Below are 24,091 nucleotides of genomic sequence, written 5' to 3'. Positions count from 1 at the left end.
AGCAGTGGAATATTCAAGACAGCACGGTTGGTCATATTTTTCTTTTGAAAGGAAGCTGAATGTAATTTAAGCTGCATATGTGTGTGTTTATCTTACAATAGTATTGCATTTGTAAGATTTAATTAATAATTCAATCACAACAGTGATACATTTTCACATTAATCTTTGTAAACAATTTATTATGATTGTGTGAAATGAGTGTGCCTTTTTTTCAAAGGACGGTGTCATTTATATCATTGGTTCATATGGCTATAAAATAAAATCACATTGACTTTTTATAGAAAAAAAAACATTTATGAACTTTACTGTTGGCCACAAGATGTCACAAGGTATAAACTCTGAAAAGTTGCATAGCATCAGTTACATTGCTGGCAGATCATAAAATTCATTTCAATTCATTATTATCTAAAAGGAAGGCTCATTTACAAAAAACTGTACATATTTACATACATAAACACACAGTCACTGCCTTTGCATTGTCAAATAAATATGTATAATAAGGAAACTGTAAAAGAATTTTTTTTACAGACGTGTTTTCCTGAAGAGGTCATTAAACCTCTGTGTGTCTGTTTCAAACACTTGTAATCTTTACTGCAGGTTTTGGAATGACTGACCATCCCATAGAGCTTCTGCTTAAAGGTTTGACAGTTGTTGGACATCACACTTTTGGAGGAGGAGGAGGTGGTCTGAGAGCCTAAGAATGAAAAAAGGTAAAAAATGTAATGAACATCTTCCCGTGTCAGCCACTGTAGCGCTTCGAAAGGGAGGGGTGAAATGAGCTGGTGGTAATACTGCTAGATACTACTAAATTTCATACCCCTTTAAAACAAGCTGTGACGTTTAATGTGTTACCTGTCGTGCTGTTCTGAAGTCATTATGTAGAGGTTTGGACTGGACAGGTGGAGGTGGAGGAGGAGCTGTAGGCTTGATTCCCTAGAAAAGATGTAAATATAATGCTGTTATGATCCAATTTCTCATTGACTAAAGATCATCTAAGCAGAAAAATATTTAGAAGACCCTTTGCTTTTTGTGGCAATGCATTTCCTACTGAAACAGGGACATTTCAAAGGCCTGCATCCGAAATAGCATACTGTGACAATAGAATACATACTGAATTAAAGTCTAGACTGTCTTGACTTAGAAAATGTAGATTCTATAGCATGTGAGTATAGTTTGATACATTTGGATCATTCTAGACACAGCATGTTTTGATTGTCATGTTACTTGAATGTTTGTTCACCTATGATGTAGAAAAAACTACTCAAGGTTCATAATACACCTGAAGCTAACATGCATGAATTTAAATCCACAAACGTTTTTAGCATGTTTTACAATAGTTTTAATGTGCTTATACGTTACCGGGAAAGGTTTCTGGTGAGGCGTCATCAGTCTCTCTTGCCTAAGGTCAGGAATGTCAACTACATGAGTTTTCCCTGGGCTTGGACGTCTATTGTAAAAAACAACAACATTAATTTAATTACTTTTATTGTCTTTTCCCAGGGTGTAAGAGTTGGTGTTACTGCACTCATACCCAGGTGGTTGTGATCCTCTCTGTCTCCGTTTCAACAGGAAGATGCCCAGTCCAATTAAAATAGTCCCAACCAGGAGGCAGACAATCACAGCAATGGCTATAATTACACCTGAAAGTGTCAAGAATACAGGTCAGTGTAAAACAGCTGCACTAATGTGGGACTAGTTTGAATGCATTAGCTGTAGTTTTACCTTGAGACAGATCACCGCTCTCTGTTTGTGTTTCACAGTCTGGTGGCAGCCATCCAGGCTCACATCTGCACTGCAGTCTGTGATCACACACCTGTAACATATTCAATTACATTTAGACTAATGCTTGTAACACTGAAAGTTACACAAGCACTTACACCGACAATATCAAAAACACATGAAAGGACAAAATTGTATAGGAAAGTTACATCAGTAGACACTTTAAATAGCAACATACAGAAATCTGAAATAAAAAGCTTATTCTGATGAATTTCATGGATTCATAAAATAAATCTGAAATGCAACATACAGCCGCAGAAAAAATGAAGAGACCATTACAAATTTTGATATAATAAGCATTTTTAGATGTATTGTGGCCATTCCAGTCCAGTGTCTCTTGAATGTCAAAAAATTTATCCTCAGGAGTGAAATAAAGTCATCCAACAGCAATGTGAAAGACTGACAGCATGTCAAGACGTTGCGAAAACTGTGATCAAAATTTAGTTTATCATAAAGATTTTTTTTTTACTTTTCCTAAATATATGTAGACTACACATATTACTGTTGTATTGCTTAAAAGTGAATATGAACTTATTTTCCTTGCATTATTTTATGTCTGAAAAATTACAAAACATCTTTTCTGTTATTTTATTTTCTGCAAATAAATGCAAAGGGAAACAATATTTTTAGTAGTTCATAGAAAGAACCAAAGATGATCATTTTTACATAAGCACAAACCTAAATAGGAAATTCAGGAAAATGGAAAATGGTCGTTGAAATGGTTTCTTACATTTTTTCTTGACTGTTTTTCAGAATCAGACATAACTTACTGTTTTATTTCAAGTAACAAATTTATGACACATGAACTACCTGAAAATGTACAACTTGGGTATCAATAGGCCTACATACAGTATAAAGTGCGAAACCAAGTTCTCACCTTTTATATTTGCACATTTACTTTATAAACAAATAGTGTAATGAGAAATATGCTAATTTATCTGTAATACACAAAGTATACATTTTAAAGTTTACACAAAGCAATTTATCTGACTTCTGAATTGGAAGCCACTGAGCTTTAGAAGTTTTTGGGAAAAGAAGAAGAGAATGTTTAAAAGTAGCATATTTAGAGTATTACCCCATGTCCTTTGCACTTGGCTGAACAGTTGGTTGCTTTATAAGCTGTCTCTAGATCGACACACTCGTTCTGGCTACAAACCTGAGAAAAGAAAAACATGGACAGAAAATAAGAAAATAATAATATACTTGATACTTGATGAGAAGTTTTTAATTGTAGATGAATATAAATTCTACGGTCTGCAATTCTCCTACAGTAGGACTGTGAAGTTTTTTGTGTTAAATAGATCTAATGTGCATCTTAAAATCACCCTTACCTTCCCCTCCCCACATTTGGTGCCACTGTCGACTTGGCCGTAATCTTCTTCAGGATTACTGTAGAAAGTGGCTTTACATTTATTGTCTCTGAATTGTACCAGCCTTCCGTAATTGGGACTTCCATTACCGTTTTCACAGAACAGTTTTCCACACATCACATCTCTGAGGGAGAGTTATTGATTGTCAAATTAAATGATTAATATTTGAACATAACTTATATATAAATGAACAGATGGGTAGATGGACATGAAGTCTTACTGTTTCTGGCATCCAATATATGTATCGCCGGCGGTACGCTTGCAGAAGGCGTAGTAAAGTCCTCTTGTGTTTTGATTAAAGCAGAATTGTTGAGCCAAATCGGCAGCTTTATTGTAGAAAACAAACACAATATTTAAACCAAATAAAAATAAAAAATCAGTGCACGATTGATGTTCTGGCATACTCACTTGGACCCCACATTTTAATGCACTGGTCTTCTCTTAATGGGCACTGGCCATTGTAGCAAAAGCCGTTTCCATTCTTGCAAGGGAGTCCATTGACTGTAAAGACGTCTTCCGGACATTCAGCTGATTTTCCAGTGCAGTACTCCTGCAGATCGCAGTCATCGTTTTTAGGACGACACACATATGATGGTGACATGATCTGATGGTGAGAAAAAAATATATAGTTCATGTTTTACTTATTTTACAATACATGGATTATTTTAAAGAATTTCAGATGTTTTTGAATCTCACCTTACACTTCTCACAACACTCCCCTGCTGCACATTGTGAGCCCTCTGATAGTTTGCAGGTGGTTGCATTGCAGCATGGATTTGTACACTCCTGTTAAAGAATATTGGATTACTTGTCTTAAAAAAAGAAGAATAGTTAAGATTTGTCAACACATTGCATACACCCATAATAAATTAAACATAAAAGTGTTCTGCCGCACTAGAGAAATTTAAGGAAAGAAGTTCACTTGTTAAAGCATGCAATGAATGAAAGAACACCTGGGGTCAGAAAAGCATGATGCAGGCATTGTGTCCTGCTTTATTTTTTATTTTTATTATTATAAACCAAATAAGGAGTGCTAAACTAATGGAGTGCATGTATAAACACATCTGTAGCAATATTACATGCATTCCATCTCTAAATGCTGGATTTATCACTTCAGAGAGCTGACAGAATTCAGATATTGCGTTTTGAATAAATGGGTGAAGAAAAGCTCAAGCCTACACTTTGTCTAAATTAAGTTTTAGACATGTAAGCTCAAATATGTAAGCTGTAAACATTCCTGTCAGGAATTGCCTGTACTTGTTTAGAATTGTTTTTGCTTTTTGTACTTTTACTGAACATGTTTTTGTTAGAGTAGTGTTTCTCAAAAAGGGGGGACATTATGAGGCATAATATTTGTGGCATTTTATGAAATATAGAAACTTATCAATTATTGTATGCAATCAAATATCAGACAAATAAGAAGACCAACAAAAAAAATGTATGTTTCTGTGTTGCTCAAATAAGTTCAATCAAATAAGTCTTCATTTGGGGGGCCACAAAGCAATGCACCCTACACAAAGGGGGCCTTGCAATTAAAAGTTTGAGAACCACTGGTTTAGAGAATTCATTGTTATCCATATCATTTTGAAATAGCTTTTTTTCCATTTTGGGTGATAGAACAATTTTAACTAAGTAAGGAAAGTCTAAATAAACTACATGGCTATAATATAAAGCAATAAAACATATATTTCCATAGAAATCCCTTGCTCTTCATTTCAAAGTTTTTCTTATCCTCAGTTTACCTGCACTGTTCCACAATCACATTCTTCTCCCGTCTCCACAAAGCCATTTCCACACACGGCAGGCTGAATCAAATCTTTAGCTTTAGGCACATTCAGAAGACATTCCGGGTTTTTGGTGTTCAAGAACTGCTCGTAGTTACTAGTACTGCAGCTGCTGAAGTGCTCTGGGATGTTATAGCTGGAGAGAGAGGAAAAATGAAATTCTATTTAATGGCTTTTTATGTCTTATCATGATAGGACAGTAAAGAGCTGACAGGAAAGCTATTGGGTGGAAATAGGGGAGAACGATCAGCAAAGGACCTGCTGAGACAGGAATCAAAACCGGGTCAACGTGAGCACATGGGCACTACACTGTATATCAGCGCACTAACCATGAGGCCATCTGCACCGATGAGAGATCAAATATTAAAATTGAATATATGCAATAGTGCCAAAATTTGGACTTGGACTTTTACTTGGAATGCACAATAAAAAACATGTTTTTTATTCTTTTAAAAACTAAGTTATCTTTTTTTTCGCAAATGAACTCTTCATACAGTATAAAGATGTGTAAAGAATAAAGAGCGTAGACAGATGAGATTGTCTTGATGAATTGTGACATATTTTACTTTATTTGCCTATACATCATGTTAATGTGTTTGAATGCATTATTTTAATAAGCTAATAAAGTTGGAAAAACTGTCATATAAAAACCTGAGAGCTGGTGTCATAATGCAGCTGGTGTGAGAACAAGTGCAAGTGTTGGTGTCATGATTCATGCCAAGATTGTGTCCCATCTCATGGGCCATTGTGGCTCCCACTGCTATGGCCCTTGAATTGTGATCCTGTGAGTATGGAAAGTAACAATTAATGACAAAAAAAAACTTCCTGGTGGTGTACAGAGAAATATTTTTTTCTGTGTAGTGCATTCAAGTATTAAAAAAAATAAGGAAGTGAAACAAAAACGAATATACCACAATTCAAGTCTTTAAATGCAGACACACCATATATGGAGAAAATCTGGTGGATTGTTGTGGTGCTACATGTAAAATGTTACTAAACCTCTACCACTATTGTGAAATCACTCTACTCGCTTATATTTTTGCTAACATTGCATTTCCATGATTTGTTGAGTGATTTTGTCCAAGTTTATAACTTTTTAATTATTCAGAAGATTTTTAGTCACCTGCACAATCCCCGTTGAAAGACCGCCACATGCGGTTGCGATGTAAGCTAGGCCCACAGTTGCTCCATCAAAGTCAATTGCACTGAGGGGCAAAAAAACGACATTTTATTTTGTAACCAGTCCTGCTAGATCACATTCAGTTATTGTTGTGCAATTATTCTCAAACAGATTGCATAGTTTATTCAATAATCTGTATTCAGTTAAGAATTATGGAGCTGACCTGAGAAGTTGGGCGTTGTCATGGCGTTGTCTTTTCATGAGTTCACTGTTCCTCCATTTGCTGAAGCCATCCAAGGTTGCTCCGGAAACAGAGGACACGGTTATCTTATCACTGTCTGACCATACTTCTAAGCCAGTCAGAGCGACAAATGTGTGGATTTCCTTATATGCCTGCACACCCGATAGAAAGAGAATTTGATTTGTTTATGCAAATTAAATGGTCAGCAATGTTGTTGTGCTGGACTTTCAACTGTATAGTATGTTATCAGTGACTCACATTATTAATATAATTCATGATTTCAAATATCCTGCTTCTCAATTTGTTGCGGTCTCTGTCCATTTTCAAGTACTGTGGGAACATCAGTCACAGGATGTATTAGTCAAGCGTTTCTAAACATTGCACCACTTGCTCACACGGACATTATCTCACACATTAGGGTTTTAAATATACTTTGACGCAATTGGTTTGTCTCCTAAAGTGTGCTTTCAGTTCTTACCTCTCTGTTGTCAGCCACAAGGAACAACTCAATGTATTTTTGTTGCTGAAACAAAGTTGGCCCCTAATCAGAAGTAAATCAATTGAAAGAAAACATAATATGTTAGTATCCTTCAGTTCTTTTTGTACTTCATTTGTAGTCTCACTGGAAAATTACACTCAACACATCAACTAATTTCATATTTTATTTCACATTATCAAATGATAACTGATAACTTGTTTATGTTATCATTGACTTGCTTGTCAAGTCTAAACAGTATGCAGCCAAATTCCCCTAATTCACGCTATGTTATACTGAATCCTTGTAAAACATTTTTTGTGTGTTTGCATTTGGCAAATAATTAAAAATGTAAATGCAAACTTACTGATAAACGAGAGCGGGATTTGCTTAAGCGTGGAGGGACACCGTCCTCGCTCTCATCCCAGCTAGTGTTGGTGACTCCACACACCGCAGGTTTACCCTCATTTATGTCTTCATATTTGAAGACAGCGTGGTCGCCTTCAGCGTTTTCAGATAGCGGCTCGATCAGAAAGCTTTGCTCTGCTGTCTGGAAATAGCCTCTGTAAAGACAAGACCACAGTGGTTTTAGTGAAGGTGACCTATTTGTCAGATATGGTGACCCATCCCCGAAATTTGACCTCTGCTTTTAACCCATCCAGTGAGTAGTGAACACACGCACAGCAAGTGGTGAACACACGTACACACGGAGCAGTGGATAGCTATCACTGCAGCGCCCGGGGATTAAGTAGGGGTAAGGTGCCTTGCTCAAGGGCACCTCGATTGTTACCCGCTGGCCCTGAGGGTCAAACCGGCAACCTTCTGGTCACGACTTCTGTCTTTACTCACCCTCGAGTTAATGATTTTTATTTTTGGGTGAACAGTTCCTTTAAGGTTTGGTTACAGTAAGAGTACCATAGGAATCAGCAGAATTGCTTGTTGTACCACATTAATGTTACATTCATCAATGTAGTAAAACAAGTTACATTGTTACTTCCTGTAAAAAAAACATTTGTATCATTTACCGGAGTCCATCACAAGTGCTCATGCTAACTGTCGAGTCGCTATCATTCACAATTTTCCCATGGTAGTAACACAAATCCTGTGAAAGGAAAAGACAATGAAACCATCATCTTTCACAATATATCAGAATCAATATGTATATCAGCTGTAGTCAAGATAATGGGCATTAGAAAAGCACATCCTTGTCTGTATAATACTATATATCACCTACCAGATCCTCAGGTGTGGTTGTGACAAGAACCCCATCTTCAGTATAGTGGGTCTCACTGTAATTGTCTGTCAGTATAGCACTGTCGATAAACACACATTAATCACAGACAGACAACATTTTTGTATGACGTACGTTGCCTTGCATGTGACAATAAGGAAGTTTTGGGCTTGCAGCATTCGCAGACTAAGCAAATCTGATTATCTTACGCTTTGAATTTATAAGAAAAATGATGACTATAAGGGAAGATAAACTTACTCATTTTTCTGAAGATGCATTTCAATGTCTTTTCCACCCAGCGTCATAGCATATCGGACTGTGTCAGGTCTTGACTGTAAGGAACAGAAATTGATTTAGTTTGATTAAAATAATATACGAGAGAGAGAGAGAGAGAGAGAAAGAGGGAGAGAGAGAGAGGGAGACTTTTAAGAGTCCATTTTTTACAAAAAAAATTAAAATACATTAGTCCAAAATCATATTATTAATAAAATAAAAAATAAATTAATAAATTAGTAATAATAACAGTTAACATCTAGACATAAATTTCCAAAACGCCATCATAATTCACATCACACAAACACTGGTTTACGGCCCATTTATATTTAAACATTTCCATGTCATTGAGCAGTTTATAGTAAGTGAACTCAATTTCGATACGAGATTTTAGTAGGCCCTTTAAAATTGACACGTTATCTGTTGACCCAGTACCATTCAAATGATTTTTCCATGACAGCCATATAGCCAACTTCGCTTGACTAAAAAGAAAATTAACTAACATATGAGTTTCCCTCCTACTTCTACAATACTTTGGCCCATAAATGAAAAGGACTGGCGTAAAAACTTCTCCTAATGTATGACAACACTCTTCTAATATGTAAAACAATGACTGAAGTCTTTTTTACATTTTAAAAACAAATGAAAAACAGTTTCATCTTCACTACAAAAAGAACACCCCTCCCCTACTTGTGGATCATTGCGTGTTCTGTATCTGTTTGTGGCTATAATCCCATGTACAATTCTCCACTGAAGATCTCCAGATCTTTTTTCAATAGTTGGTTTGTACAGGGACCTCCAGCTTCCTTTGGGGGAGACACCTGGCCCCAAAAAAAACTTGCTATTTGGACTCTCGGACCCTCTCTAGTGCATTTAGATGACTAACTTTCAGGCACATAATATGAATGGCCTTCTTGTCAGCATCAATAAAAGAGTTCAGGTTAGGTGTCTTAAATGTTAATAAGCAGCCTTCATTTTCTTCCCAAAGTCCAATCCCAGCTGAAAAAAACAACTAAGAAATCTTTTTTTCCTGCCTCTTCATCAAAGGTTTCTAATGCAAGTCCATATGCATGAGGCAGAGATTCTATCATCCGTGTCATCATGGTCCGTACCACCCGGATTGATTTTGTTCCCAATTTTTAAGTAAGATTCTCAGGGTTTATCAAATTTCAGCAGCGTATAAATTAGAATAAAATCCAACAGCAAGTCTTCGCATCTCCAGTGGGTCTGTTGTTACATGTCCACTATTGTCTTTCAATGAAAACATTTGTTTCTTTTGACCCACTTTCTGCTCCAGGTTAAAAAAATATGCCGTAGGAGCATCCATATCCTTCAGAGATGAATAGGGGCTTCTTATCAGGGCTCCTTTAACTCTTTCATTTAGGATTGAGCTCAGGTGACTTTTCTTCTCCGTCCAAATATCCTTCAAAATAGCAGCATCATTAACAGTCATATTCAATTCAATGTTAGTGATCTCTGTTTCCAGTCACTTTAAAGTATTTTTTAAACGTACAGAGGAGTGAGCAGCATATTTCTGAGAAAAATCTCTTATATGTGCTTTGCCCACTTCCCACCACTGAATAATACTTTCAAAAACACTTTGTTCTGTTTGCCATGTCTCCCAAAAAGACTTAAAAGCGTCACAAAAAAATGTATCTTCTAAAAGTTTAGTGTTGAAATGCCGGTAACAACTTTTATGTGTGCTTTGAAACAGGGTAAAACCAACTGTAATACGTTTATGATCAGAAAGAGCATTGGGAATAATTTCCATATTAAAAACTCTATTTCTTAAATAGCAAGATATATAAAAACGGTCCAAACGTGCAGCTGAAATCCTTTCATTACAAACTTTCACCCATGTGAATTGCCTTGTAGAGGGATTATGTTCTCGGCATACATCTAAGAGACTTAGTTTTTTTAAAATACCAGCTAAACATGAGGCTGATTGTACATGAGGTTCTTCCCCATTCCTGTCTATTGTAAAGCCAAGAGTGCAGTTCCAGTCGCCCCCTACAACAATAAACACATCTTCCCTTTCTTCTTTAACTTTACTCTCCAGTTTAGTAAAAAATACTCTTCTTTCTGCTCCAACATTAGGGCCATAAATATTTACAAACAAGAATTGAATGTTATTAATTTCAGCCTTTACAGCTAAAAACCTTCCTGGCTCTACTTCAGTTTGAGATAAAATATTCACTTTTAGAGAAGGAGAAAAAATAACAGCTACACCAGCACTTATATTGGACCCATGACTCAAAACATACTCTCCTTTCCACCATAGTCCCCAGTTTACTTCATTACTACAAGTACTATGAGTTTTTTGTAAAAAAGTGACACTCAAATCTTTTAAATCGATAATTTCTGATAAAAGTACATTCTTTCTCCCATCCCTCATTCCATTGATATTAAGAGATCCTAACCTCAAAAACTCCATACAAAAGAGAGAAAAAAGCAGAAAAGAAAGTCGACCCAGGCAAGAAGAGTAATCAGCCATTATTTTTTATTAGATTTTCCCCTAGCCTTACTTATCTGTGATCACCGACTTCAACACCTGATTTTCCTTTAGTTTTATCAAGGAAAGAAATAATAGATATGCAAAGTATGACAGAACTGTGTATACTATGCTTTTTACAAATATTCATGGTGGAGATAGACTGGCTAAAAACTGTTCTATCAAAGTAATTTGAAGAAGATGGTGGTCTAGTGGGTTAAACCACTGAACTGGTAAATCAAAGGTTGGTGGTTTGATCCCAGCATCCACCATCAGTGTGTCCTTGAGCAAGACACTTTACTCCATGTTTCTCCAGGGGGATTGTCCCTGTAATAAGTACACTGTAAGTTGCTTTGGATAAAAGCGTCTGCCAAATGACTAAATGTAAATGTAAATGTAATATAGAGAATGTCTATTATGTTCAGGATATCTTTGATCTAAAAAGTTACTAGTATGTAATGAATAAGTACTAGTATCTAATGATTAAGTACTACTGTCTTATAAATAAGCACTAGTATCAAATTTTAGGTAATAGTATCTAATAAATAAGCACTAGTATCTAATTTAAGGTACTAGTATCTAATGATTAAGTACTAGTATCTAATAAATAAGCACTAGTATCTAATATTTAGGTACAAGTATCTAATGGAATAGTTACTAGTAACTAAACAATAAGTACTAGTAGCCTAAAAATAGATACTAGTAAACCTCGAATGTTAAATGACAAAATGGCTTGCCATAAACAGTGTATTGTGATAAACTCTCAGTCTCATCAGCCATGTTCTCCTCAGAAACACCTGACTGTTTGACTTCACTGTCCTCACATAGATCTTCAGCATCACTCTGATCATTATCATTAACGTTACCAACACTCAAAACAGCTTTATCAGGCACAATAGTGCATTCAGGTTTCTCCACACTGCCAGTATTGACATTAATAACACTCAACTCTTGCTGCCCCTTCACTTCCTGTGTAACTTTTCGATCCTGTTTTTCCAGCTCTCTGAGATTCTGCCTTATTGATGTGATCGATTTTGTCGCCATCAGCTCGAGTTGTTGACGCGCTGTGTTCGTTTTTATGCGGCCACGCAAAGCGCTTGTGTCCCAAATCACTGCAATCAAAACATCTTGTATACACCATGAAAGAATCCTTACCGTGAGTAACACGGTAGAGAGAGAGAGAGAGAGAGAGAGATAACTCACCATTAAATCTCTTTTTTGCAGGTCATGTAACCTGATAGGTCGAACTACATCATAGACCCTTTTTCCATCGATCTCAGAAATGTGACCAGCTACAGTATAGCAGATAAAGAACAGAGAGAAATTTACAGACACTGACTCACAAAGATTATCTGTGTGCTAAAATACAAAAAATGAATGTGTACTGAATGTACTCATCATTGTTATCCCATATATAATAAATGTGGTTACACATTAATTAATTTAGTTGTCCTATGAACTTTCATTCATACATGTAAAACATCTTTGTGAGATGTATGTGCAAAATAAACATAAATGGATATTTTTCCACAGAGCTTTTGCGGAAATTGTGTCACTTAGTTAAACACAACAGCACATGATCTGTTTATCTTACTGTGATCAAAAAAGGTGCTATTCTGTAACATAAAACATTAACATTGTAGTTAAATGTTAATCTAAGCCAAACAATAGTTAAACATGCCCTAGTTTAGGGCTGCTAATGACATTTAATAGATTAAAGATTTAATAGATATTTAAGATTAAGAGATACTAATCAAAATGATTTATCACAACTGAAACTTCAGAAAAGAATTCATATTCTGAACTCCACAGGTGCAAGCATGTTCAATATGAGTTGGGGTGTAGCATGCATCAGTATAACTTTTGAACAGATTTACTCTCACAACTTTCACAATGACATCGCAGAAAGTCATGTTCCTTGGTTTACAACTGCCACAAGGATTGAGCACCCCAACTCTTAAGTGTTACCAGTGCTTTGTTTCCTTGTTATTTACCATTATTTAAAAAGATTATTTAAAATTATTACACGTTAAAAAAATTACAGAGAATGCTATGATCAAAAACGTAAAATGTACGTGAAGAGAAGCATTAAAATGGAAACTTTTGAAATCTCACAAATGTCATCATTAGCGTTTCAAAAGAAACATCTATTTATTTTACTTATTAATACTCTTAATGTAATTCAACAATTGTCATTTGTTTCTCTTTCATTTATCCTAACCATTTTAAAAGAAACATCTAAGACTAAGTTGATGCTAAAATGAATATTTTCAGCAGCAAACAGCAACTTTTGTGCAGTAATCTGCGTTAAATAAATATAACCATCTTCAAATCAGATTCAGTCCAACGAACAAAATCTAAAACAAAATTGAATTTATAGTTATCATTTTACAATCTGCAACTATACTAAAGTTGCATTTTTAAATGGCAACTTTACACTTTAAAAACATAACACTTTAGACTGTCAGTGCAGTGCAGTAATACTGTTGAAGGCAGTGCAGAGATCAGTTGATCAGTCATTGTTAAGCGAGGCAACTGGTGTATCCAGTATCTTACCTGAGGGATCAAATGAAATGCTCAGAGTGAAGATCCACAAAATGAGATGTTTTCCTGCCATTGTCACTGTGCAAAACAACTGAAAAAGAATGCCGTTTGTTAGGCAAAGTTTTGAAGATCACTTGGGCTGTGGTTTAGGCCAGACCTTGAGCAGGGCAGTCTAAGCTCTACACATGGACTTTCAGGAAATGAGACAGAGGTATAAAGTGTTTGTGACCAGTTTGAACACGCCCCTGATAGTGTCAAGCGAAACAGGAAACATGCAGACGGCTTGTGACGTAATGATACTTGCTTAGTGCTGTATGTCTTACGTAGAGAGTCATGTGTGAGTTTTCAGTGACTTTATTTGACTGGTGCAAAAACAGTGATGTAAGCAGTGGTCATGTGTAGATTGGCTCACATATAGTCATAGATCTAATATTACACCCCACTGAATTATCTTGCATACTTTGTATGTCTTTTAAATATAAATTTTCACTTATGTTTCATGTATGTTTTATTAAAATAACTTTTATTGTTGCTTGACAACAAGCAGAAATTGTTAATTTTAGTTGTATACTTTATTGTATTTATTTTAATCATCAAGCCAATCAAACAGTTCCAGCTCTGAATGGAATGGAGCTTAAGGAAGTGTAAAGAATTTTAAATTGCCCAATGTACTGTACGAAAAAAGTATGCAAATAGAAGTTCATAGTTAATAGTTCCTGTATGCATTGCATTCACAGTATAATACATGCTTCCAAATTCTTAGTTATTATTTTAGAAAAATACATTTCTGCAGAAGTTGATAAACACATAATCAGATACATAGAATTGTGTTCACTTCTGCATTTATAAATACACTGAATGAGAAAGTGCATTACAAACCTTAGAAACCATTTGTATGCCATAGAATAAGCAAACATATCTGACCTCACCTTTCAGAGAATTCTTTAAATTGCTGATGTTGTTTCTTTGTAGATATACTCAATATTAGGCATCTAGGGGTGGACATTGTTGTACAATCCAGTAAATTCTCATCATTCTCTGTCTTTTTCTTCAGTATTTGAATTTCCACACATTTTGACTGTGTCAAGATGTCAAGCCATAAAAAACAAACATGTGAGCCAGAACAGGGATCATTCCCAGTAAACCACATTCTTGACTTTCTTCTAAAAAAAAGTTCGTGGAAAGAACAATAATACAGTTGTTGTCCTTTTTCCTGAACCCTGAAACAACGCTATTGTTCAGTTGGAATGGAGAAAGCTTGCAGTGTCCTTTATGCCTTTATGCATCCTTAACTGAGCCTCTTCTCTCCTCTTCTACTGCTGGCTACTGTTTGTGACCATTATTATTTCTCACAGTCTTCTGTATCGCCATAGATCTAAACTTGTGTAGATAAGAACATTCTTACAGTAGATATGTTAGATTAGTTTTATCCCCTAAATTATGAATTATAATAAAATATCCAAACTGTACATATGATAATCATTGTAATTGTTTGCATGTACTTAGGTTACACATTAAACTACACATTGTTTTACAGTTTTCTGCATTACTGAACACATTATACATATACTGTACATTACATGTATAGCAGAAATGTCTGCTGGTGTTCTAAAAAAAGATAAGTGAGATTATTTCAATTCAACAAGACACAAGCCGACCGTCATATGAGTTTCAAAATTTGGGAGATTACAATAGGTTAAAGTGAGACACAAATTTGGATGTATTGTGAAACAATGTAACTGCGGTGAGAGGTTTTGTAAGCACTGAATCAGTGCCACGCTGTTATTATACAATTTTGGAGATCCAAACAGACTTAAAATCCCTAAAAAAGATTTCAAAAGACATTGCAGTAGCTTGATGTATTTTGAAAGATTAAATGCAGTGGTGGAATTCCAGTTTGGGGCGTATTATAATATTTTAAACAACTATTTATGTTGATTATATGAACACTAATAAAAAGGTATTGGTACGTTTAAGGACTTAAGGTTTTTATACAACCTTTTAGTCATCCAGCAAAGTTCATCGTTGAAAGTACAGGAATTGCATTCTAATTATGTGTTCAGTTTTAGATTGTGTTGTTTTATACATCAGAGATAAAAATGACTTAACAATACAGACCTCAGATACTTTGCATTCTCTTAAACTTTTTAGTTGCATATAGAGGAAGTTAATAAAAGTTGAAGTTCTCCATTAACTTAGTAAAACAATCACCATTCGTCTCATCTATTTTGCAATGCTAAAATATTTATTTAACTCTTGTACCTTTCTTGTAAGTTTCTGTCTTTTAGCATTATAAAATACTGAATTCAAGCCGAATTCTCTCTTGGTTGTTGTTATAAACTGTGTACATCTCAATTTTCTTTTTACATTCTTCAAAATGACACTTTACTGTATAACAAACTATCGACCGCCCTCTACTGGACATTAAATCAATTACATCAGTTATTGTAATGCTGATATTATAAAGTGCAGAGTATGGCTACTCAGGAAAGACAGGATAACTTTTTAATAGATATTTCATATTGTTTTGGCCAACAGAAAACGTGTGGTGCTGTATGTGGTATGTCTAAATCTAATCCAATCATAACAAACTACATATCATTGGAAAGGTATAAGACACTAGAATACATATTTGACCAGTGTTTACAAAAAAATATGTAGGGGTAGCAATTTATTCATTTATGACAAGAGTGACCATAAAACCAATTAAATGTGTCTAATTTTTTTTTTTTATTGCACTTATGCTTTTGTTGTACTTATGCTGTCCCAATTGCTTCCATTTTCTACCCCACATGTAAGTCGCTTTGGATAAAAGCGTCTGCTAAATGACTGAATGTAATGTAAATGTAAATTTCACCGTTCCAGTGGAACACTGAGGTTATGCATTATAAATCCATTTCAATGCTGACAAACTGTATATCATTTGAAAGCTCTTAGAATGTAGTTTTTATATTTTGCAGCTGTTTTGAGATTGAAAACACGAAATAAACTTAAATCACACTAATTTTCTCAAATGTCACTGAGCCCATCTGGTACCATTATAAATATTACATATATTCAAAATCACATTTTATTGAAAATCTAAAAATTAAAATTAAAAACTTCGATATAATCGAAAAGGTCCAAGAATGTCCTTCTTATATATAATGATGAAATGTATTAATTTTTAGTTTGTTTGCAGTAAACCATTGTAGCCTATATGACTTCTAGTGGCCGTTGTTGGTGTTGCGATTAAAACATCACAGAAATAAAAAAATTTAGCCTGAAATTTGAAACAAAAATACTTAAAGAAGTATGTCTTTAATTTTCTGGTGTTTTTTGATGAGATTTTTTTATGTTTTGGTATCAAAAATAATGTTTATTTATTATTTTTAATATACAATTAAACTGCTATAATTTATTAAAAAATCCAGACACTATTACAATAAAGTATAGAATATCTCCAAAGTATTCCAGAGTTACACTAATTTCAATGTTCAAATCACTTTACACTCCACCCTCAAAAAATGGGGCATGATAGTTAAGGCACTATAGACCTTTTTAGGAGCTATGAATGTTGGTGCTCGCCCCCTAAAGAAATAAATTGAACAACAGAATTAACCTCTTACTTTTAAAATCAACTTTTTTTCACTGTTTAGGATGTTTCTGTGTGATTATGTGTGAATGTTTAAAACGTTTTAGAAACTCAAATAATAACGGCCACAAGGGGGCTTACCATGACCACTTTACACTGATCTCACTGAATTTCAGTTCTTGCATGTTCCCTCCACTTATGACTCATGATCAATTTGCTTGCATCCCTTTGCATAACCACTTGGCCATTTGATTATATAGGTTAAAATTAAACAATAACTACCATTATGAGGTCAAAGCTATTTATAGCATATAACTTTATTGCAGACAGTTATTGACTGTATGCTCTTATTTGCCATGTACCCCATCAGAGTTTAAATTCTGATATTTAAATCTTTCAAAATATTGATCAAGCTAATTTTTCCACACATGAAATAAATATACCATAGCAAAAGTGTATTAAATGTATGTTTAATTTAGCCAGCTTACATCTGTTTTTGTCTTCTTGCCTTGCCTCTTCTCTTACCCCTAGTCACTGATGAAATAAAACTAATATAAAGAACACACATAAAGCAGTTTTATGCCATTTGTTTAATTTTCTTTGTTCTTTCAAGTTTTATAGAGATTATCTGATGGAGATGTCTGCTTTTGAATGAAGTCATTTCTCTTAAATTCGTTAGGCTTTTTGTTTTGTTTTTAACACGGTCAATCTTCAGCTTGTGTTCTGTGCCTGCACGTGGGGCCACACGTTTTTATTCAAATATGCACAAGGAAGTTTGCATATGAGAAAACTGTGCCTAAAACTAAACAGCAAGTCCAAATGGTGATGGTTGGTCATGCTAAAGCTGGTCCTTCAATAACGTAATTAAATTTGAATAAATATAGGACTTCTTAAGATCATGTTTTATTGAGAAATATAACCATAACGTGTGCAATTCTTGCTTTGTACAGCTGATAATAATTCCATGACCTGTTTCCCCTTGTGCTTTAAATGGACATCCAGGACTCTTCTAGCGAGTTGAGTCATCTGCAAGATGGATTTCTTTTTTCAATATCTGGACTAAATCTGCTGAGATTGTTACCCGGCTTTGACTTTCTACACACACCACAGTGCCCCCTCCAAGCACCCACATTAAACCCAATTAAATCACACTCTCTTAAGCTAATGTGACCAGGGCACACCATAGAAAAACAGAGAGATAGACAGGTCACTTGATTCATTTCTTAATTCCCTTTTCAGTTGAGTGGAACTCAAGGAGTGCTGCCCTCATATCTGTCTCTCATATGTCATTGACTTAATGTGCTTTTTAGATGTTCTTGCATGTGGTTGGACTTCTGCTTAACAAGCTTCTGCTGATGTAGACGTTACATAAATTCTAGTTTTTTTACTGTAGCCACAGCACAACCGGGGCACTGCAGAGATGGTACAAAGGGGATAAGTGTTTAATCATTTATTATTGGAAAAGCTTTTTTATAAAGAAGTAATAAAAGTATATCAGAAAATGTGTTAAGAAGTCTCTAATTCCTTGTGATTCTACATTATTTTATATATTTTTTTGTATAATCAGAATCAGAGGAGCTTTATTGCCAAGTGTGCACACACAAGGCATTTTATTTGGTTTTGAAAGCTTCTAATACAGACATTCAACACAATGCCAATACAATATTATAAGATTTACAGTCTAAAAGATTCTAAAATATGCATATAAAAAATAAAAGACTATTGTACAGAAAATGGGCAGCTTTTGACCTACTGCCTATATAGCAAGATTATATATGTCAAATTATGTGGATCAGGTTATACACAAGCCCTGTTGTCTGTTTGTCCAAAGTAGTGTCTTGGCAATGGTCTGTTACAGAGGAAGGGGCGTGTGGGGGTTACTGGTTACAGCCTTTTGGCAGACAACGAACAGCAGCCTTTCATGACCTTGTTCCATGATCAGGCTGAACAATAACATGCTGACATGCAGGCTCCAGAGAGATCCCGCCTGTCATGGTCAGGTCACCATGCAAGACAGAAAGTAAGAGAGAATGTCAGGCTATTGAAAATCACCCTTGAGACACCAATAAAAGGCGGCTGTTATAACTGTGTTCATGACGTGTTACTGTATATTTATACAAAAGTACTTATTAATCATGGTGAACTTCTTGTACATTTTGTGATAATATTTTGTTGGACTACATGTACATACTGTATCATAATTGTGTAGAACTTTGTAATTACACACTGTTGTTTATCACTGTTGTTATCCCTATATGGTTTTGTAATTTGAGTTACATGTCATATTTGTAATACTGACACTGTGACAAGTATCATCACACCGTCACGCAAATACAGCAAACTATACATGGTTTAAAAAAGATTTACTCCGCCTATATTCTTATGCATAATATTTAAAGCTTAGACAATGTTAGGGACGTCAGTGATTGGTCAGTGATAATCTCATGTTAGTCGTAGATGGAGGAATGATCACGCTCATGGTTGATCATGGTTGACTCATCACTAATGATGATTTTTGGAGAATGTTTGTCAGATTGGCCACATGTGCTATGATGAACAGCCAGTACTTGCCATTTAACATGCTCTGTTTATGTTTGCCACAGTGACATACATTGATGGCTTGGTGAATTTCCCATTTGTAGAGACCAGATTTAAAATTATTTTGGAAAAGTATGTCAAATGGCTTTCAAAGCATTATTTAAAAGTAAAAAGTTATTTCCAACACATGCTTTTGCTCACTTGTTGTTTGCTGTATAAAGTAGATGGACACTTCCGTTCTCCCACGTTTTTAGACAGTCAGATACTGTGACAACAATCTCTTGTAACCATATACACAACCAGCACTGTTTCCACAACAATGATCTCCAAAGCAATGACATACAGTATACACTAGAAACAGTTAAATGCAACTTTAGCTAATTTTAATAAATAGTTGAATTTCATGAATAATGATGTTCCATTCCCCAAAACAGTGCAGTAATGCAAAAACTGGTAAGAAAGTATAACATACATTTACTATTAAGTAGATCATATGATTGCATTTGTAAAGCTGACTAAATCATACAGTACGTTTCGTGAATGAATATCTAGTTATTACCAATGTAATTGTTGTGGGTGTAAACAGATCTTTGCAGAGAGTTATGTCATGTCCCTGTCTGCTATTTTTGTGTGCATCATATGGAATTTAACCAGGTTAAAGTGGTCATGACCCAGACTAGCAGTAATCACTCAGTAGCTCAGAGATGCAGATATGCAGACAGACAGTTTGACCTTTTCTATCCATCCTGATAATAACTCAGGGCCTTTTGACCTCCAACATCAGGTTTAGAGATTATTTTCCCTGGTAATAGAGAATAAAGTTATGGATGGTGTAGATACAGATTTAATTGTATTTAGCCTTAATTTTAGTCGAAGTGTACAATGTTATTGCTAAATGTGTACATAAAAAAGACAAAATAAAAAATGTTTTAGGAAATGTTCTGATATTTTTTATTTTCCACATTTACTTGTCAGAATCAGAATGAATTTTATTGCCAGTACAGTGGGTGTACATGTGCAAAGTCTAGTCTTTGTGTACTAGCCCTTAACAACGACAGTAAAAACATATAATAAAAATATCTTATGAAGAATATGCAGAGTTATTGTTTTATTATATTATAATATAAATATATATTTTTATGCTTATTGTTGTTACATTTTTAGCAATTCTGTTGCACTAAGTGCAAATAGCCGCTGCCATTTTGTTCTTTTATAATTTTTTATTTCATAATTTTTATTTCATAATTTTATTTATTTATATTTTTGTATTGCTATATACATTTAATTTGTTTTATTACAGTTTTTTTTACCTTTCTATTTATTTTCTGTTAATAATGTTTTCGTTTCTATTTATTTTCAGTGTAGTGTGGTTTCGTGTAGTTAAATAATCTTTAGGCTGATATTTCATTTCATTTTAATGAACATAAAAGTTTTTAGTTTTAGTTTACAGTTTTAGCTTTAGTATTATTACCTAGGAATAAAAAACCAAACATTAGAAAAAGATTCTAACAAGATGTTACTGGACAGTTCATGTAAATCTTTATGTTGTACAGTCAGTATTCTCAAAGCGCTATCCCCCAATAACCACAAGATAACCCAGAGCAATAATAGAGGTGAGACCTTTTATTTTATTATCTCAAACTAAACTGTCCCTACTCCCAAACTCCATAAGATAAGAATAGCAAGTACACAGCAAACAGTTGATCAAGAAGATGAAGGGGTCATTGAGGGGCTTTGTGAAACAAGACTAGACTGCCCAGGAATAAGAGAGAGTGAGAGAGCAGTCTGTGCCGTGACCTTGGTTAGCCTTGGCTCATGGTGTTAACACAGATCAGAGATCAGTTGTGAGAATACACCTCTTGCTGTCATCTGACGTAAAGGTATAATGCTCATGAAAAGAAAGAAAAAGATGGAGACAGTGTGAGATAGGGAAGGGGTGGTGGCTTGTCCGGTTCTGACTGGTTTGGTGTGTAATGCTGCCTGGGTGTTTGTGTGGGAGCAGTGATGATGACTCATGTAATGTGCACGCTCAGACCTATCTCAGGACGCTGACTGTGTAACAGTGTGCGTATAAATGTGAGGAAACACAAGCTGTCAGTCTTGATAATGTGCCAGTGGCTGTGTGGTACCCTTGTTGACTAGTTATATGGCATCTATGCAAACCTGGAGCATTGTTAGTTTGGCATAGAAAATTCTAATTAATGATGTTTTTGTCAAAACAGGACTTTTTCATGTCTGAGGAATATTGCCTCCAGTGTCTTTTGTTTTTCAACACAGGCAAGATTTTCAGTTGTATATTTACTTGGCCTGAATTTGTGCCAGACAAAGACGGCAGAGGAATGCGTTGATATCTGAGCCAAGACTCAATGTCTAATGGACTTTTTGTGAGCCTGTGAAGTCCGATGCCAAACCCTTGATTAACACAGCATTGTGTCCCGGAATCAGGCTGTCGTAAATGATTATTACTGCTAACCCCTCACGTCTTCCTGTAAAGTGTTTCTAGGCACCATAACAGGTGAAGTCTTTAAAATAACAGATGTATTAATCAAAAACTGTATGCACAAAGCTTGTAGTTAGGGTGATAGGTTCTGCTCTTAAAATGTTTCATTGTGGTGTAGAATATATTGTGTGGGAATGTCAATCCCAATGTATTCTGTTTGTTTTTCAGTACATTTGCATTTAGCTGAAATACTTTCCCAAAGAAATTTACAAAAGTGTAGAAAATAACGAAGTCCGAATGAGATGTGCTATATTATAATGTTTCAACAGTTAGAGACAGTGAGAAGGAAGAGAAAAATATTATAGTAGATTTTTAAGGTATATATATTGTGTGCATTTAACTGTTTCCGATCAATATTTTGAACCGTTTTTGACACAGTTATGGGCATTTTGCATGCAAACACATGCATATCATATTTTGTGGGTTTTTTGTATTTCATTATCAATGAAACGCCTTCATTGACAAGGCAATGAAATAGAATTTTTCCAGCCATTCATCCAAAGCAAACATATGAATCATTTGCGCTAAATAACACATAAAACTTAGTAATAGGAAGGTATGTCTGACAATTCTGATGTTTTCTTTAATTAATTCAAATTATTTGTATTATCTAATTAAAGGGAAAAATGCGTTATGTCAACCAAAAGGTATTTTACAAATATTATTTCCAGGTATCAAGTCATGTATCTTTTTAAACCAGAGATATACTATGACTTTTACAAATAATTTTTCTTTTATAGAAGCTGTAATTATGTCCCAGGCCTTATAAGCCAAAATAAATTGTTGAGGGCTGCATTAACCCACTCTAATTTGATGTCCTAGCTTAAAAGTTCTCGTTCACATCTCCTTCCTGGTGGAAGATTCTTCCTAACTCAGTCCGGTCAACCACATTTCTCACAACATTCCAAAAACGACTTACTGTAAAACCCATCTCTTCTTTGAATACTTGACAGAAAAATCTGGAAAAAATACAAAACCGAAACTCTCTCTCTTTCTCTAAACAGGTAGTGGTCTAGCTTTTGTTGAAACTAGTAACTTTATTAGCACCTATTGTATTATTGCTCCTGTATGACATATCGCTTATTGCTTCCTGAACTCTCTGTGAGACGCTTTGGATAAAAGCGTCTGCTAAATGACTAAATGTTAATATAAAAGCTACATGAAGCTGATGTTCTGTGTTGGTCCACTGCAGGGAATTATGTCATCTGCCCTAAGTACAATTGTTGTCATATCCGACAAGCTGAGGACTCTGGCCCCACGGTGCTGAGTTAAGCAAAGCATGCAGGAAGTCAAGACAACAAAGAAAAACATTCTTTACTTCGCACAGCTTACTAAGGTAAATGCTTCAAACATCTTCACAGCTGCTTCCTTTCATTTTTGTGAAAAAATTAGAGGGTTTTTCATTTACTCTGATGTGGCTTCCATATAGTCAACATTACGACACTGTTTTGGTGTGTGACATCATTCTTTTCTAAAACCGAAGCTAGTTAAGTGTGTATAAGTGATAATGCACACAACAAATCTGTGCAATTTAGCCACAATACATGTGATTATCTTTTGCCATTTTAACATTCTCCATTAAAGGTGATTGTGTTTGTCTGTAGATCACATTAAGGCCAGTGCAAACAGCAAAGACACTAAATGTGTTCATGTGTAAAACTGCTTAGTTTTCATCTTCTTTATTGCACAGAGTGCTTACTTTATGTCCTGTTTGAAGTTTTATGGCCTTGAGAACTGCTAGAGTTAATAAAACAGGTGCTAACAACAGACACATTTTAACAGAGTGTGTTTAAAATATTTAAAATTGTACTTATTATTAGGAAAACTAAACACAGCTTGTACTATATCATGGAGGCACATACATCCAGAATAAATCTAACTAATTCTTTAGAGAAAACTAATACGGTAACATCGAAACGTATGTCTCAGCGCATCTTTTCGAAGACAAGTGGTTGAAATCTGCCTGCGTCTGCCTTTTTTCTGAACAACAGCTACTGGCTCCAGGCGTGTGCCGAGGAGGGAACTCCCTCTCCTTCAGGCAGACCAGCTGACATGACCTTTGACCCATGATAAATTTAGTGTTTCCATTGTTAGGATTAATAGAGTACACTCAGCTTGTGTTTGAGAAGGCGGGGCAAGTTGTTCAATCTAGCTTCCTCTTCTCTGTCAAG

At 35.0% G+C, this 24,091-nt stretch overlaps 1 protein-coding gene across 1 annotated transcript; it reads right to left on the bottom strand.

Moving 5' to 3' along the window:
• Positions 1-146: 146 nt before the first annotated feature.
• Positions 147-13,499, bottom strand: adam28 (ADAM metallopeptidase domain 28). The gene is made up of 22 exons (XM_056744879.1): positions 13,321-13,499; positions 11,968-12,056; positions 8,259-8,332; positions 8,004-8,082; positions 7,795-7,871; positions 7,137-7,332; positions 6,773-6,835; positions 6,553-6,624; positions 6,277-6,446; positions 6,057-6,138; positions 5,585-5,715; positions 4,892-5,069; positions 3,846-3,935; positions 3,558-3,753; positions 3,370-3,475; positions 3,111-3,273; positions 2,855-2,935; positions 1,723-1,813; positions 1,532-1,640; positions 1,360-1,447; positions 853-933; positions 147-694 (listed from the first exon to the last, which is right to left on the bottom strand). The coding sequence occupies exons 1-22, from the start codon at positions 13,379-13,381 to the stop codon at positions 659-661; spliced, it is 2,313 nt and encodes a 770-aa protein (XP_056600857.1). The 5' UTR covers positions 13,382-13,499; the 3' UTR covers positions 147-658.
• Between the last annotated feature and the right edge of the window lie 10,592 nt (positions 13,500-24,091).

Source organism: Triplophysa dalaica, chromosome 4 (assembly GCF_015846415.1).
Source record: "Triplophysa dalaica isolate WHDGS20190420 chromosome 4, ASM1584641v1, whole genome shotgun sequence".
Lineage (NCBI taxonomy): Eukaryota > Metazoa > Chordata > Actinopteri > Cypriniformes > Nemacheilidae > Triplophysa > Triplophysa dalaica.
Note: the sequence above shows the minus strand (reverse complement) of the source record. Positions and strands in the feature narration are given on the sequence as shown.